Genomic DNA, 15,567 nt, shown 5'->3' on the forward strand with positions numbered 1-15,567 from the left:
TTAAAATACTACAGAAATGAAGCCTATATAACATTTATATATAGCCCATGTATATATAAATTAATAGGCCTGTATATTCAGCCATGAAGTGATAGCCTATCATTTAATGACACTATTAAACACTTCAATGTATTTTCAAGTTCTACGACAATTATGTGTTTTTAATCGTAAATTTAACTGTAACCACAACCAAGTTTACTCTTCAAAACCTTTTTATTTGTATTTCGTCTATACTTGCAACTGTTAGCCTTTGTCAATGTTTTACAAAACCGTTGCTCTCTGGAACCATTTTGGCAGATCTATTTTTTATTTATTTATTTTTTCTGTTTTCTCATTCTTAAATTCCTCTCCAACTTGAATTATTATGGATTTGAGGAGCACAAGTGGGATTGTGTAGCCAAATGATCCCTTAATAGATGTCTGTGGAGAAGAGCAAAGCTAGTGTGGGAGGAGCAGTTTTAGATTGGCAGAAGACAAGGGATCCCAGAAGGCTTGTATTGAGGGAGATGCGAGCCAGCCAACATCTTTTTATTCATGAAGATGCAATTCAGCACCGACACTTGGTGTTTTCTTCGGGTGTAGCCCAGCTGAGTGAATTCAACCAGTGTCACGGAGCGGTGTGCGCTCAACTAGAGCCATTCACATGTGTGCAAACTTGTGGGCTTGATCTAAACACCACTGGACTCTGTTCAATTCAACTTTCCTTATGGGATTGTGCTGGACGAGTATGAAGAGCGCTGTCAGAAGCTGGAAGTGGCGGTCAGCAGTGTCTCGATAGGCGTTTTAGGAGTCTTCATTTAGAAGGATGCTGGTGGGAAATGCCTGCAGACAGAGAGGATGAGATTTGTGGAAAGGCGCTGGAGCTTCTGTCCGATCTGTGCTCGAGAGGGGAGGTGCACGATAAAAACTGTTTGGATTTCACCTACTATTTTCGCGATCTCGGGAGACCAAGATTTTCGGACTCTGGTAAGGATATTTTTTAATTCCTGTTTAAAACATTATGTTTTCAGTGTTATTAATGTTTTATCTGTCGAAACAAATAATCTGCTTCTTTCAAACTACATAAAATCCTTAAACTTGTTCAATAGCACTTTCAGCAATCTTTAACGTTACTTGCCAGAAAGTTATTAAAGCGTTTTAAGCAAATTTCCTTATTTGAACTAGCCTAGATGTCATTTAATTTAATTTAATTAATGCGCTCGGCTAATTAACTTTAGCAGCTAGCATTGATGGAGTTTGTTGTCATTAAAGTATAACCACACCCAATAAATTATCTAAAACAAAAAGTAGGCTATTTATTAAGATTAACGCTATATATATATATATATATATATATATATATATATATATATATATATATATATATATATATATATATATATATATATATTTGTTTTCAACGTCTTATTTACACAATGAAGGTTAGGCTACTAGATTTTCATTTTCTGTTTTATATTATATATTATATTATATATTTGTATTATTTATTTTGTTTGTTAGTTGTTATTTTAGTTTGTAGGCTACATAGCCTAGCTGATAAGCAAAATTGAAAGAACGCTATATATAATTGATATTATATATATATATATATATGTATGTATGTATATATGTATGTATTTATTATTATTATTATTATTATTATTATTATTATTATTATTATTATTAGTGTAGTCAAGAAAAGTACACACAAAAAAACCCCAGCCCCAATCCTCACAGACCAGTATTAATGACCTATTTAGAGCTGTCCATTTGAAATGCAGCAAAACATTCATTCAGGTTTAATGCTGCAGCATATAAGATGCAGTGTAATTTTAGCACTAACATTCTTGCAGGAACATTAATAACGTTTCTTTTTTCTTTTCTTTTTTTGTTTTCTGCATTCAGAAGTGAAATGATCATACTTATATTTTATTACATAAAATTATTATACAGGCATATAGTGTTCCTGAAAGCTTTCACAGGATTTCCCGAAACAACCTGTCATCGATGACAGAAATAGAGCATTGCTTGACTCAGTATGAAGTATATGGGCTTAACTAAACATTAGCTTCACTTAACCTTCATTCATAGATCCTAGCCTCTCCTCAGATGCTGTCGTCTTCATCCTCAGAGACACTGAGCGGTCGACAGGAAGCCATTAGGAGTCCACCCACCCTGCTACTCCGTACACTTTCTCCGTTGCGATTACCCTGCATTAAGATCTGTTAGCACGAGGCCTTCAGACTTCATGGGAGAACGATTCATAGTAATTCGGCCCCTCAAGATGGGCTGAGCAAAAATTTTATGAAAGAGAACAGCTCAGTTCAGAGGAACCCAGTAAATATACTTTAGCATAATGGGAATACACATGTGTCGCTGCAATGTGCCTGTATGGTGGAAAGCCTTTTGTAATGAAACCCAAGGGAACCCAGCACTTTTAGAGGTTGATAACACATCACTGTAACCGATGACTTATAGACAGTTCAGGCAACCTGTGGACACATATTGACAAGTGTTTTTGTATCTGACAGCCCAAACACAGGAAAGACAGTGTCTCATTCTCACACAGGCAAGTTTATGACACGTCCATAATAAGCAATGCTGATAATATGTGCCAGTGAAGGGATATTGACTGTGAAGGTTGTGCACTAGTAAATCATATTTATTCATAGCAATAGTTTCTACTACCATTGAGATCTGGACTGTCATAAAAAGTATTTGATTGGTCAACCTATAAACCTTGTAAATGTTGTGTCTTGCCATCAAGTTCACAAACATTCGTCCAGCTTCATTCTGATTGGCTAACAGCTGCTAGCATCTGCGGTCTGCCGCCTGGAATTACAGAAGCAGAAATAAAAATAGACGTTGTGAGAGGTTGAGCTTGGTGAATATGGTCTGTTGAACTATCTACATGCATATGCATGTTCATAATTCATGTAGGTGCATGATTAAAAAGTGTTTTGGTGTTCATATGTGAACAAATACCCACATGTGTCTGGATTTATGTTACACCTGCTGATGCTTAAGCAGCAGACACCTGCTTAAAAAGATGCATAACAACATGATCTCCAGGAATGTACTTTAAAATTAACATTCAAAATGAGATAGGAGAGGCAATTTGTCAGGAAGGTCTGGCTCTAATCCACCTGACACCTTGAATCCATTGCCTTGTCTTCTCTGGCAAGTGTCATGACCTTTCTTGTAGACATTCAGGTGTGTTTACCGCAGCTGGAGGGCTCATGTTCCTCTGTTTACATATAAAAGTAAGTTCATCTGTGCTCAAAGGACAAAACAGGAAGGAGAATGCTATCTTATTATTATTATTTATTTATTTGGGCGGTGAGTGATGGTATACAAATTCACTTTAAACCAGTGTCATTAATCTTGTGCTGGATAAGTTAATAATGTGATGTCAGAGCTCAGAAATGAGTTTAGTGTCTTGTGGGATTGTAGACGCAATCTTTAGTTTCCATATTTGTAACCAACACAGATGCAACATGAAGATGTTTCCATAGAGATGCACTGCTCTTTCTGAATGATTGCTTTTAATGCCTGAAAAGGAAGAAATACCCGCATTGAGTGAACAAGCTTAATTGTATTTGACTCCTTTTAAATCAAACTCCCTTTTATGGCAAGTTCACTAAGCAGACATTTTGGAAATGTAATTTCCAGTTATAAAAGAGCAGCTCTTCGAAATTTGAAAGGAGAAAGAGCTTAATCTTTTAAACGTTTGTTTTGTTTCAATAGATATTTAAAATCAGGAATGGAATCTGACAAATATGCGGTCATAAATTGTTTTGTTTATTTTCTTAGCTCACATTATACCTATATTTCTCCAGCTAGTCTGGCTAATGCATATTCGGTAGTAAACAAACAGGCGATGCCTCTATAAAAAAGACAACTGAAACTTTAAAGCAGGATTTCCATTTGTTGGGCTACATGCATCTCCATAATTCATTTAAAAATATATTTTTTAGCAAAGACATCTTAAGAAAAGCAGTTACAGTGAAAACTTGTAATCAGTAATAATATCCCACATCTGATTTATTTGACATGAGCTAGCTACTCACCTGCTAGTCACATCTTTGAGGCATTTTTAGTTTAACAAAAGTTTCCTTAACTAGTAGATTGAAGTTAATTGAATTTGCACTTTTGCCACCATGTAAGATGCCATTTACTCTTACATCAGCTCAGCCAGTAAACCATACCCTAATATTTGTGACGATATGCATGATATGCATGTGCACTCATATAAACAATATGCACAAAATATTATCGAACTGAATATGTGTTCCAGTGAGGCTGCTAGGCAGACCATGTTCTCTGTTGCATCATTTGTTCATATTGTATGGGTATAGAAAAGAATCGGCCCCCTTTAAAATAATCAAAATGTGTTACTTTGCTGCCTAAAATGATGACGGACACAGTTATTGTTTTATCCAGCTGTATTTACTCATCTTATAACATCCAAGTGAACGATATAACACCAACATGTCAAAAAAAGAAATGCATAAAATCACTGAGTTGGAAAAAGGATCACCTCATCCAAAAAATTATTTGTAAACTCAGGTGTAGCTAATCACATTCTCAATGGCACACAAAGCCATTTGACTTTCAGTTGTGATCAGCTGTGGTCATTTTGATGAGCCTAACATGAAAAGAGCTTTCCTGGAGCAGTCGTTGGTAGTGCAACAAATAATCAACTATGGAAGGCAAGGCACTGTCAAAAGATCTCCGGAATAAAGACAGGCACAAGTGAGGAGATGGACTCAAACAATTTTCAAAAGCTTTATCAATGTGTAGAAGCACAGTCAAGTCTATTATTAAGAAATGGAAGGTTTTTGGTACAACAGATCCTCCCTGGATCAGGACATCACTCCAAACTGGATGAAAGAGCCAGGGGGAAACTGAATTATTTGGCTTCTTCACTAAACGATATGTCTGGCAGAAATCCAATACAGCTCACCATCCCAATAACATTACTTCAGTAAAGCGTGGAGGTGGTAATGTCCTGTTATGGGGTGTTTCTCTGCAGCAGGGACGGGAGCACTTGTCAGGACAGAAGGAAAAATGGATGGGGCAAAATACCGTCAAATTCTTAAAGAGAATCTGCTGCCCTCTGCCAGAAAGTTGTCAATGGAAAGAAGGTTTACGTTCCAACAGAACAATGATCCAAAGCACACAGCAAAACTGAGCACACAGAGGTTGAAGGAGAAGAAGGTGAATCTCCTTGCATGGCCTAGTCCGAGCCCAGACTTAAACCTCGTTGAAAATCTGCGTAATGACTTGAAGACTGCAGTCCACAAACGCTCACCATCAAAATTCACTGAAATTGAACAGTTCTGCAAAGATAACAGGAAAAATATTAGAAAGTCTAGATGTGCAAAGTTAGACATATATCGCAACAGACTGTAATTAAAGCAAAAGGTGGTGATCCTTTTTCCGACTTAGTGATTCCGTTTTTTTATTTTTATTTTTCTGACATGTTGGTGTTATATCTTTTACTTGGATGATATAAGTTGCACTGAGTAAAGGCAGCTGGATAATACATCTTCATTTCAAGGGTGCAAAGCAACAAAATGGTGATTTATTTTTAAGGGGGGTGATTCTTTTCCTTAACCAATGTATGCCCTTATGTTAACCTTAAGCACACAGTGACTATAGAAAATTAGATTTTTCTTTTTCTTTTCTTTTTTGTGTGCATATTTTACTACATTATAGCATAATGTATAATGTATTCTTAGCCAACATTCTCTCATTGCAATTTGTAACTCTTCACATTTTGCAAATTGGTGAGAAATTTGTTTGAATTTATAGTTATGTTTTATTATAAGGGTTGATTTCAGTGCAGAATATGAAACTTTCAAAATGGCTATAACATATTTCATGCAGACAGGAATATTGTTGTATTCAAAGTGTGCTGGATGTTATGCACATAGTTTAGTGCACTCACACTGTTTTGCAAATGAAGCTCATGGTTAACTTACTGTCACTGAAATCCCACTAGAGTCTATTAAAGTCTATGGAACAGTGTTCAGTGCTAATAATACTGGTTACACCTTGACAGCATTACAAAAGGAAGAAATGATTAATCCATTCAATTTATGATTTCCCAGTATAAAGCTTGCAGGAGGATCTGTTTAGTCAAATGTTTCTAGCTTTTATGAGCACATCATGACCAAATGATGAGGCCTGCACATGATATCTAATGCAATCTGTTCTCTCATGGTTTATTGGGAAGTATATTTCATCATTATTATAAACAGAAAAACCCAAGATGTTTAAAAGAAAAGTCTTGACTTTAATCTGATGTTTTAAAATAATATTTCCTCCAGTTCATTATTTAATCTAATATTTAATAATTTAGAAATTTTTCTGAAGAACACAAAATGAGGTGTTTAGCAGAATGTGCACACTGCTCTTATCCATGCAATGAAAGTGAATGATGACCACAGGTTTTATGATGCTTTTATTTTGTGTAACTTTTGGAGGTTGGCAGCCCCTGATTGCTTCATTATATGCAAAAGCTGCATTAATATCTTGAATCACATGTTCTTCTGTGCTCTAGACAGGAAGAAAGTCACACAGGTTCAGAATAACATAAGTGCACGTAAATAATGACAGAATTGCCTCAATTTTTGACTGAACTATTACTTTAAGGACACCCTAAGTCCGTCTCAGGTGTTATGACCTGCAAAAATAGTCTGAACATATGCATTTTCCTTCCCCAGTATAGGGAGAAAGGATTCGGAGAGGACAGAAAAGCAAACAGGAGGCAGGGTTATCTGAAAGGGATTCATTCAGTCCACACTAAAAGCATGTCTGCCTGGGTGGCCTAATTCAGAGAAACCATCTCAAGGGGCCGAGAGAGAGAGAGAGAAAGAAAGATACATAGAGAGTGTGAGTCGATCTTAAATGTATCTTCTATTACTGTGCATTCATCAGCGAGAATAAAGCTTCAACTCCAGCCCAGATATTAAGAGATGTCTTTTACAAACTGTCTTAATATCTGGATTGCAAAAAGTGTTATAAAGTTTTCAGAATTCATTTTTGAAGGGAAAAAAATGGTTTGTAACAGATGTCTTTTAAAGCATTTATTAAAGCTCTCTTTTTGTGTTAAGTCCACCTTTGATCCCAGAGGTTGCCATTTTTCAATTGTTGCCAATTATTTTTACAATTATTGTCCTTTGTGTGAATGGGCGTATAGTCTAGTAAACAGCACCTCACAAATGGTTCTGTGAGTGATTCTAGCCATTTTGCTAATTTCAAACCACAGACACTCTCTCTCTCTCTCTCCAAATACATGTCAACAAACATAAATGTGCAAAATGATTCACAGCCAGAGAGTCTTTCTGATTGGCTAGTTTTCTGATGGCCTCCCTTGATTTCCGGAATAGGTGAATGCTTGATCTCTTTTTTTTTTTTTTTTTTTTTTTTTTTTATTTGTTAACATTTTGTTTAGTTTTTTTCAGCTGGAGCCGGGAGGGTTATTTTAAGTCTGGTATTTCAAAAAAAGCTGCTTACAAGACTTTTAAAGCTAGTCTATAAATATCTTGAAAGTTTTGAACACCTTCCAGTGACCGACTTTCTCTCTTTGTTATTGCTCCAGATGTGTCTGTGAGCCTGTTGTCCCTCTTGGTGACCACATGTGGCCTGGCGCTATTTGCCGTCTCCCTGTTCGTGTCATGGAAGTTGTTTTGGGTGCCATTGCGAGATCGCTTCTTGCCCGGCCTAAAAGACCAGCAGGGCGAGCAGCAGCCAGTCCTGACCGAGGTGGAGGGCCTGGAGCGGGAATACAGTGAAGACTTTGAGAAGGATCCTAATGCACCATTGGTGCTCCGGGAGTCAGCCATGAAGATCAGCCATACGTCCCCGGACATCCATCTGGAGGCCCAGACTAAGGCCAAGGAGCTCAACCACATTCACATAGCTCGTGTACAACGACAAGTCACCGAACCGACCTCATCTGTCAGGTGAGTCATGTTTTTCTGACTTTATCAGGCGTAATCACTCACCCACCATTGATATTCATTTAGAAATTCCCAGTTGGCATTTGTCAGACAGTGTGGGCCTCTGTGACCTTCAGCTTTAATTAAAGTTCTTCTCAGTCTCATTATTCAAAGATGTCTAGCATATGAAGCCAGCAAATCGCACACAAGACATCCGCCCCCTTTCTTTTTCGCTGCAGGCACAACTCCATCCGGAGACAGATGAACGTCTCCAACCCTGATTTCAACTTGGCCCAGTTCCAGAGACAGGAGTCCATATCGGGTCCAGGTTTGGGCCGCATCAAGCCTGAGCTCTACAAACAGCGGTCGGTGGACACGGACGACGGCAGACGAGCGGACAGCTGTGGCCGCTTGCACTTCATCCTCAAATACGACTGTGATTTGGAGCAGCTCATTGTGAAGATCCACAAAGCCCAAGATCTACCTGCAAAGGACTTTACGGGAACATCCGACCCGTACGTGAAGATCTACCTGTTGCCAGACCGCAAAACCAAGCATCAAACCAAGGTCCACCGCAAGACTCTGAACCCCATCTTTGACGAGGTGTTCCTGTTTCCTGTGGAGTACGCTGAGCTTCCCACACGCAAGCTCCATTTTAGCGTCTACGACTTTGATCGCTTCTCGCGGCATGACGTCATTGGTCAAGTGGTGGTGGACAACTTCCTGGATCTACCTGACTTTCCGCAGGAAACCAAGCTCTGCAGGGATATCCTTTATGTTAGTGCGGTAAGTCTTCCTTAACGTGTCTATATATACTGAACTAGCATTTTTCGTGTAATTTCATCTCATCTTATGTGCTTAGTCCTCTTAAATAATGTTGACAATGGAAGAATCTTCAAATAGTAAAATTCATGATTTGAAAGCAAGGTAGAATTGTCATCAAAAGGATTTCAGGTTTTAATTAGGTGTGGGTTCTATAAGCTCCTGTATGAAGTGTTTCAACACTGTGGCATCTTTGAGTGCGTGACTCAAGATAGATTTATCCAGGTCCAGGAGGCTGCTTTTGGAAATCTATGCAGGGAATTTGTACCCAGATTATAGTGTCAGTTTAAATTAAATTAAAAATGTATTATAAATGTATTTATTTGTTTTGTTTTTTGAAAATGCTTGTAATTAGTGAAATCAAGAGGGGAAAAAATGTTATCAGTAAGAATTTTTTTTTTTTTTTTTAACAAATTTCACATTTTATTAATCAAGGATGCATCCCAGGGACACTCAGGTGCAGCAAGGTGGGGGTATTACCGGTCGCTGTCAGCTTGCAATGGTCCTTTTCATAACTCAGAATCTCCTGTAACTAGATGCGCGAATGAGGCTTTTTTGCATCTACCGCGCCGCGAGACCTCCAGACGCACGCAAAGGCGTCTTTACGTTGACTTAACATTGAAATCAATCGCATTTGGTGTGAATGCAGAGAGGTCGCTTTCGACGTCACTGGGTCTTGTAGGCGCGTAAAATTGCTGGTATTTTATATCTAGCTTTCGCAACGCATACTGCACTTTCGGAATTCTTTATTTTCTTTTTCTGCTTGTTTGTGAGTTTTGTTACATATTTTTTAATTGTTTAATTCTTTTAAAATCAATAGTGTACATATTTGGTTAAAATCGATTTCCTATTTTAATTTTCGAAACTTTTTTGGTTGGTCCAATCGATTGTGCGATCGATTTTCAAACTAAAAGTGACAGCCCTAGATGATAATAAGAAATGTTTTATAAGCACCAAATCAGCATATTAGAATGATTTCTGAAGGATCATGTGACACTAAAGACTCGAGTAATTGCTTTGACATTATAGGAATAATTAACTTATTCAAATATAAAACAATTGTTTAAATTGTAATTAATATTTCAGACTTTTACTGTTTTTACTGTATAAAATGAAGTAAAAAGTAAATTATTGAATGGAAAATATGTGTTATTTATTCTAAATTGTATATTGTCTAGGTTATGTCTTGTTGAGTCAGTGTTTGATTTTATTTCTGTTCTACTGATAGAAACATCAGACAAAACCTTTTGACTGCTGTGTCAAATCTTGCCATTTACAAAGTTCTTTCACCATTTAAAGTATACTTTTTAGTAGTATTAATTGACAGGTCCAATATTTTTATTACTTGTACATTATACTTTTTAAGTGTAATTTCTCAGATATTTGAGCATGGTTTTCTCTCTCCTCCGATCACTTTCATGCTTCAAAGGTAGCAACATATAAATATACTTTGAGAAGCGTGAATATTTCATAATCACACATGGCCCACGTAGGGGTGACCTATATTTGAAGTAGCTGGAGAGTTTGCTCTGACATGAATACACAGCGGTTTTAGGTTTATTGTTTTTAACAGGAGAGTGCAGGATAAATGTCTGATGGGAGAAATTGATCCGGTTCATAAGTAGACCCAAGAAAGAAACATAAAAGTGTTTGTGTGCAGGCGGTCTTTTAATGACATACTGTTCTTAAAGAAATAGTTCACACAGGTATGCTATGGTGAGGAATGAATGAAGGGTGTGGTAATTGTAATTCTTTTTTGGGGTAAATGTATTATTAACATGTGTATCTATTTGTCATCGGCCTGCCCAGTGACTCCAGGTGGAAATTAGCATAAGTGCAACAACCTGGTATAATGCATCTCTCCTTTTTAAGGTTAATGTATATTTTACAGTGTCCCTGTTCAAATAAATCTCATGAAACCTAATCTGTAATTTTAAATTGTTTATATTAGGGCTGGACAAAAAATCTAATGCGATTTTCATGCACATCTCATCAGTAAAGACGCTCCTGTTATTAGAAGTATATCTCCAGCACGTGCGTTCAGATCAGGGTTGCCAGGTTTTCACAACAAATCCTACCCAGTTGCTTCTTAAAACTAGTCCAAAATTAGCCCAATCGCGTTTCCGGGAGGTTCCCCGATAAAAATTGCTTCCTGGGGTTTCAAATATACATTTTTTGGAAGGGTTGCCCTGGTAAAATTTGCATTTTAGGGGCTAAATTTCACGTTATTGGTATTGGAGTTGCTTCAAACCGCGGACATGAAAAACAATCGCAGACTTGGCAACACTGGTTCAGGTGGAGCGTCAGTTACTACACAGAGCCGTAGTCTACCGACAACTAACACAAAATCGTTTTCAAAATGACTGCGATTTTAACATCGATTTTGTGTAGATTGTCAGTGAATTACGGCTCGGTGTAGTAAATGCCAACTGGTGTTGCCAAGTCTGTGGTTGTTTTTCATGTCCGCGGGTCAAAGCGACCCCAATACAAGTAACGTGATATTTAGCCCCTAAAATGCCGATTTTACCAAGGCAACCCTGCAAAAAAAAAAAAAAAAAAAACATATATTTTAACCCCGGGAAGCAATGTTTTTTTCTGTGAACCTCCCGGAAATGTGATTGTTCTAGTTTTGGACTAGTTTTAAGGATTTCTTGTGAAAACCTGGCAACCCTGATCTGAACACACGTACTGGAGATATACTTCTAATTATAGGAGCGTCTTTACTGATGAGATGTGCATGAAAATCGCATTAGATTTTTTGCACACCCCTAGTTTATATGCAGTAACCTAAAAATTCTCAGCTGTTTGGGTGAAAGATGCTAAAATACACAACAAACTGCATCCTTCAGTATGGTACAAATTGTATTATATTGGATATTTGTCAATCATCATGCTAGTAATGAGTACTCAACATTGACGGCAAGTTTATTGTAGCAGTGGTTTAATGTTTTATTTATTTATTTCTCTGAAAAGCTCAAACCAGCGAGTTTCACAGGATCTAGAGGTTAGCTTGAAGTAATAGCAAGCGTCACAGGCTGTTTCAGTGCATATAAGTGGGCCATACCTCTAGGGATCACGAGCTTGGAGGAACACAATCCATGTGTGCCCATCCATGCATTAATCATTTTTGGACGCTTGATTGTATATCTAACACTAATGTAAAACTGTACTAACCTTCAGGCCATCCAAGATGTAAATGAGTTTGTTTCTTCATTTGAATAGATTTGGAGAAATTTTGCATTACATCTCTTATTCACCAATGAATCCTCTGCATTGAATGGGTGCTGTCAGAGTGAGAGTCCAGACAGCTTAACTCCATCATTAAGATGTTTTTTAACTTCAAACCGTTGTTACCTGGAAAAATATGAGTCCTCTATCAAAAATATTTATCTGAATCAGGAGAGAAATATGCACAGATCAAGCACCAATTACAAGCCAAAACAGTTCTAAACAAATATGTTGTTGGATTTTGATGTGAGAGGACAACAGGGGATGAACTTTTTCACTGAAGGAAATGTTATTATGGACATTTTTGGCCATTTTAAGCCACAATTTAAAGATGGATTTGTTTTTTGCAAACACCGCTTTTTACTTCATAAGACTTTTACCGATGGACTGGAGTTGTGTGGATTACTTGTGAATTATTGGGACTTTTATCTGTTTGAACTCTCATTCTGACGGCACCCATTCACTGCAGAGGATCCATTGGTGAGCAAGTGATGTAATGCTAAGAAAGGAAGAAAAGCACAAAAACACACTTCATATGTATTAAGAAAGTAAATTGGATTAATGTCTTGATTTTATGTTGACTTTAAAAGTACAAATCATGTTTATGCTAATTCTGATAAAACATGTTTACGCAAGCACTCATTGATCGAATCGAATAAAGCAGATGTGTTAAGAACAAAAATAAATAAATAAATAAAATATAGCATTTGTACCATTTATCTGTATCTTTCTTCCATCCCAATTTGATTGTGTCAGGTTCATTTCTATATAACTGGCATCGATCAGCATCGAACAGTGTAGCACAGATGTCAGAGTGATCTCTGCCTCCATGATAACTCTCTGTATTACTTTAGGGATTCTGAGTAACTTGTTAAAAATGCATGAGAGTTCCAGCAGCACAGCTGCTCTTGGATTGAAATGAAATACAATCATCCATACTCGATCGTGACATGTGAATACAACTTTCTGAATAACACATCTGATGAAAAAAAAGCAACCTTAACCTTTTTATTTTTTGAGCTCAAGAAATTTGCATTCCAATCTGAATGAATGATTATGTTTGCTCAGATCTATTCAAGGTGTAATTTGGCTCTGCCTATAAATAAAACACAAGCTAGTTAATGTACGAAAAGGCCAATCCATTCCACCCAGCTGGAGAGAGAAAGATTGAGGCATCACTAATCCGGAAGAGTAAAAGGTCGATCAGCAGGATTTAGTGCTATTGAATCTCCTGTCAGGATTCACATTTTACCTTGTATTATGACTGGAATGACACTCTTTTTTTGTAAACTTGAAACTGGGGAATGTGGGCTTTAATCTGTTTGGGAATGACTGGGAGACATTTCGCATTTTACATGCAAGTCCTAGTGACACATGGTGAGGATATGGTGTTTATTGTTTGTTTGTTTTTTTACCCATCCTAGTTGTATTTATTTGAAAAATTAATTTGTAAAAAAAATTATGCATTTAGCATTTTATCCAAAGCGACTTACATTGCATTCAGGCTATCAATTTTTACCTATTATGTGTTCCCGGGGAATCGAACCCCCAACCTTGCGCTTGATAGCGCAATGCTCTACCAATTGAGCTACAGGAACACAGTAAAAGCACTTTTGATCAATTTAATGCATCCTTGCTGAATAAAGAAATATAAAAATCCTAAAAAATATATATAATTACGGTAATTCTGCTGACCCCAAGAAAACATGATGATGAAAAAAAGTCAATTTAATCCAATTGTATTCATCATAATCCCATACCTCCATTCTAAATCAAGCAATTTAGCAATCTGACTGAGATGGAAGGACTTATAACAAAGCTTCTATTTTTGTGTTTTTTAAAGAATTCCTAGACATGAAAGACAGGGGTGTTTCAGCAGACATTCTGAAATAGTCTGGAGTTGAAGTCAGTAAAGCCTACTCCATTTGCAGTGCCATTTTAGGGAGATAATGTAAAGCTTTACAGCAGTTGAAAGAGAAAGACGTAAGTCTGAGTAGGCCGTAGTAGCAGACATATGCAAAAAGTTGCTGAAAAGTTTAAATGTTTTGCTTCATTTTTAGTTTAGATATTTCGCAAAAGCCAATATATGTAACTCTATTAAGGTAGCTGTGAGCTAAAGTTTGAATCTGTGAGACGTAGAGACACAATTACAAGAACTAATGTCACAGTTTCGAGATATGAAGACACAATAGTTAGACAAGTAGTTGCAATTACAAGAAATAAAGCACAGAAACGATTTTGAGATATAAAAGTGTAATTACATTAGGAGAAATAATGTTGCGATTTTTAAATGTTAACGTTACAGTTATGAGATACACACTCACAATTACTGTATAAGATACAAAGCCAACTTTTTGACATATAAAAGCGCAAAGCCGTGTTAAAATAGTAGACCAATAGTAATGGCATGTGAGCAACTTTTAAGATAACTCTGAGTTTGTAGTGTAATTTTGTATATGAAATTAAATGTTCTGTACCAGTGCTAAAGTACAAATTGATTACCTGTGGTCTGGTCACAAAACAGAAAATCAGCAATTAAACAAATGTTACCATGCCTCTTTACATCGCCCTGACTTGCATCAGTGTTTTCATCATGCTCTTTCCTTCTGCCTTATAATAGGCCCTTGAACGAGTAAGGGGGGGTGGGTGGGATTTAGAGATGGAGAATCATACTAGATAGACTCTCTCCGAACCATATTCAACCTCTTCACAACTGCACTATAATTTCATTCACAAGTGCGCAAGTGACCATAATTCTACCACTGACTTGATTTAAGTGCTTATCAGAGCAGAGGCGTCTGTTATCCTATAGTCTACAGATGGAAGGGTGTAATTCAGTTATCTTGCCTGAGAGGAATTGGTTTCATGAGGTTGAACCCTTAATGTCTCTCACACACAAAAAGAGGGTGTGTCCGGAGCATTAATAGCTGTTTGGACGCTGTGCTCCGCCCCTTCCCACCATATTCTGCCCATTTCACCATGCCCATACTAATAGAGGTCTGAGAAAGAAACCTTACAAATTGCAACTGAAGGGAAATTTGGATGAACAGTCATATTTTTTATATATATTGATATTTTTGTTTGGCTACAACAAATCAATGAATTTCATGAAATTGACTTTTACTCACCTTCATGTTCTTTAGAGGCTTTTTGTCTTTAGATATTTTTGTCTTGCTTCAAAAAAAGATGTCATCAATTAATTATGATAACATGTTTTTCCATAACTTATAATGTAATCAATTTCAACTTTATTTTTGTTGTGTATTTTCCAGTTAAATTACCTTAAAAATGATTTAAATAGTTAACTTGATTTACTTGAGAAGCAACATTGCAGAACATGTTGAGTTGTTTTCAGAGTGTATTTTAAATGCGTTTAAAATGTATTCATGTAGATTGTATAATTATTCATTTTAGACCGTAATAATTTTAACTAATCGAGAAGCAACTCTGCATAAAATATTAATATTATTAAATATATATTTTTTTTTTTTCATTTGATTTACATATGAATCCTTTACAAAAAAATCTAAGAATCTGGTAAGACAAAACATACTTATATTCAAGATATATGCTTCTCAAGTAAAGGTAT

The 15,567-nt window shown here is 36.6% G+C and overlaps 1 protein-coding gene across 2 annotated transcripts in view; it reads left to right on the forward strand.

Moving 5' to 3' along the window:
- Positions 1–407: 407 nt before the first annotated feature.
- LOC127946999 (synaptotagmin-9-like) overlaps positions 408–15,567 on the forward strand; it is a 29,360-nt gene continuing 14,200 nt past the window's right edge. For both annotated transcript variants that reach the window (XM_052543874.1, XM_052543875.1), the window contains exons 1-3: positions 408–966; positions 7,589–7,952; positions 8,168–8,714. In XM_052543874.1, the coding sequence (XP_052399834.1) occupies positions 819–966; positions 7,589–7,952; positions 8,168–8,714 (1,059 nt within the window). In that variant the 5' untranslated portion in view covers positions 408–818. The remainder of the gene's footprint in view (positions 967–7,588; positions 7,953–8,167; positions 8,715–15,567) is intronic.

Source organism: Carassius gibelio, chromosome A25 (genome assembly GCF_023724105.1).
Source record: "Carassius gibelio isolate Cgi1373 ecotype wild population from Czech Republic chromosome A25, carGib1.2-hapl.c, whole genome shotgun sequence".
Lineage (NCBI taxonomy): Eukaryota > Metazoa > Chordata > Actinopteri > Cypriniformes > Cyprinidae > Carassius > Carassius gibelio.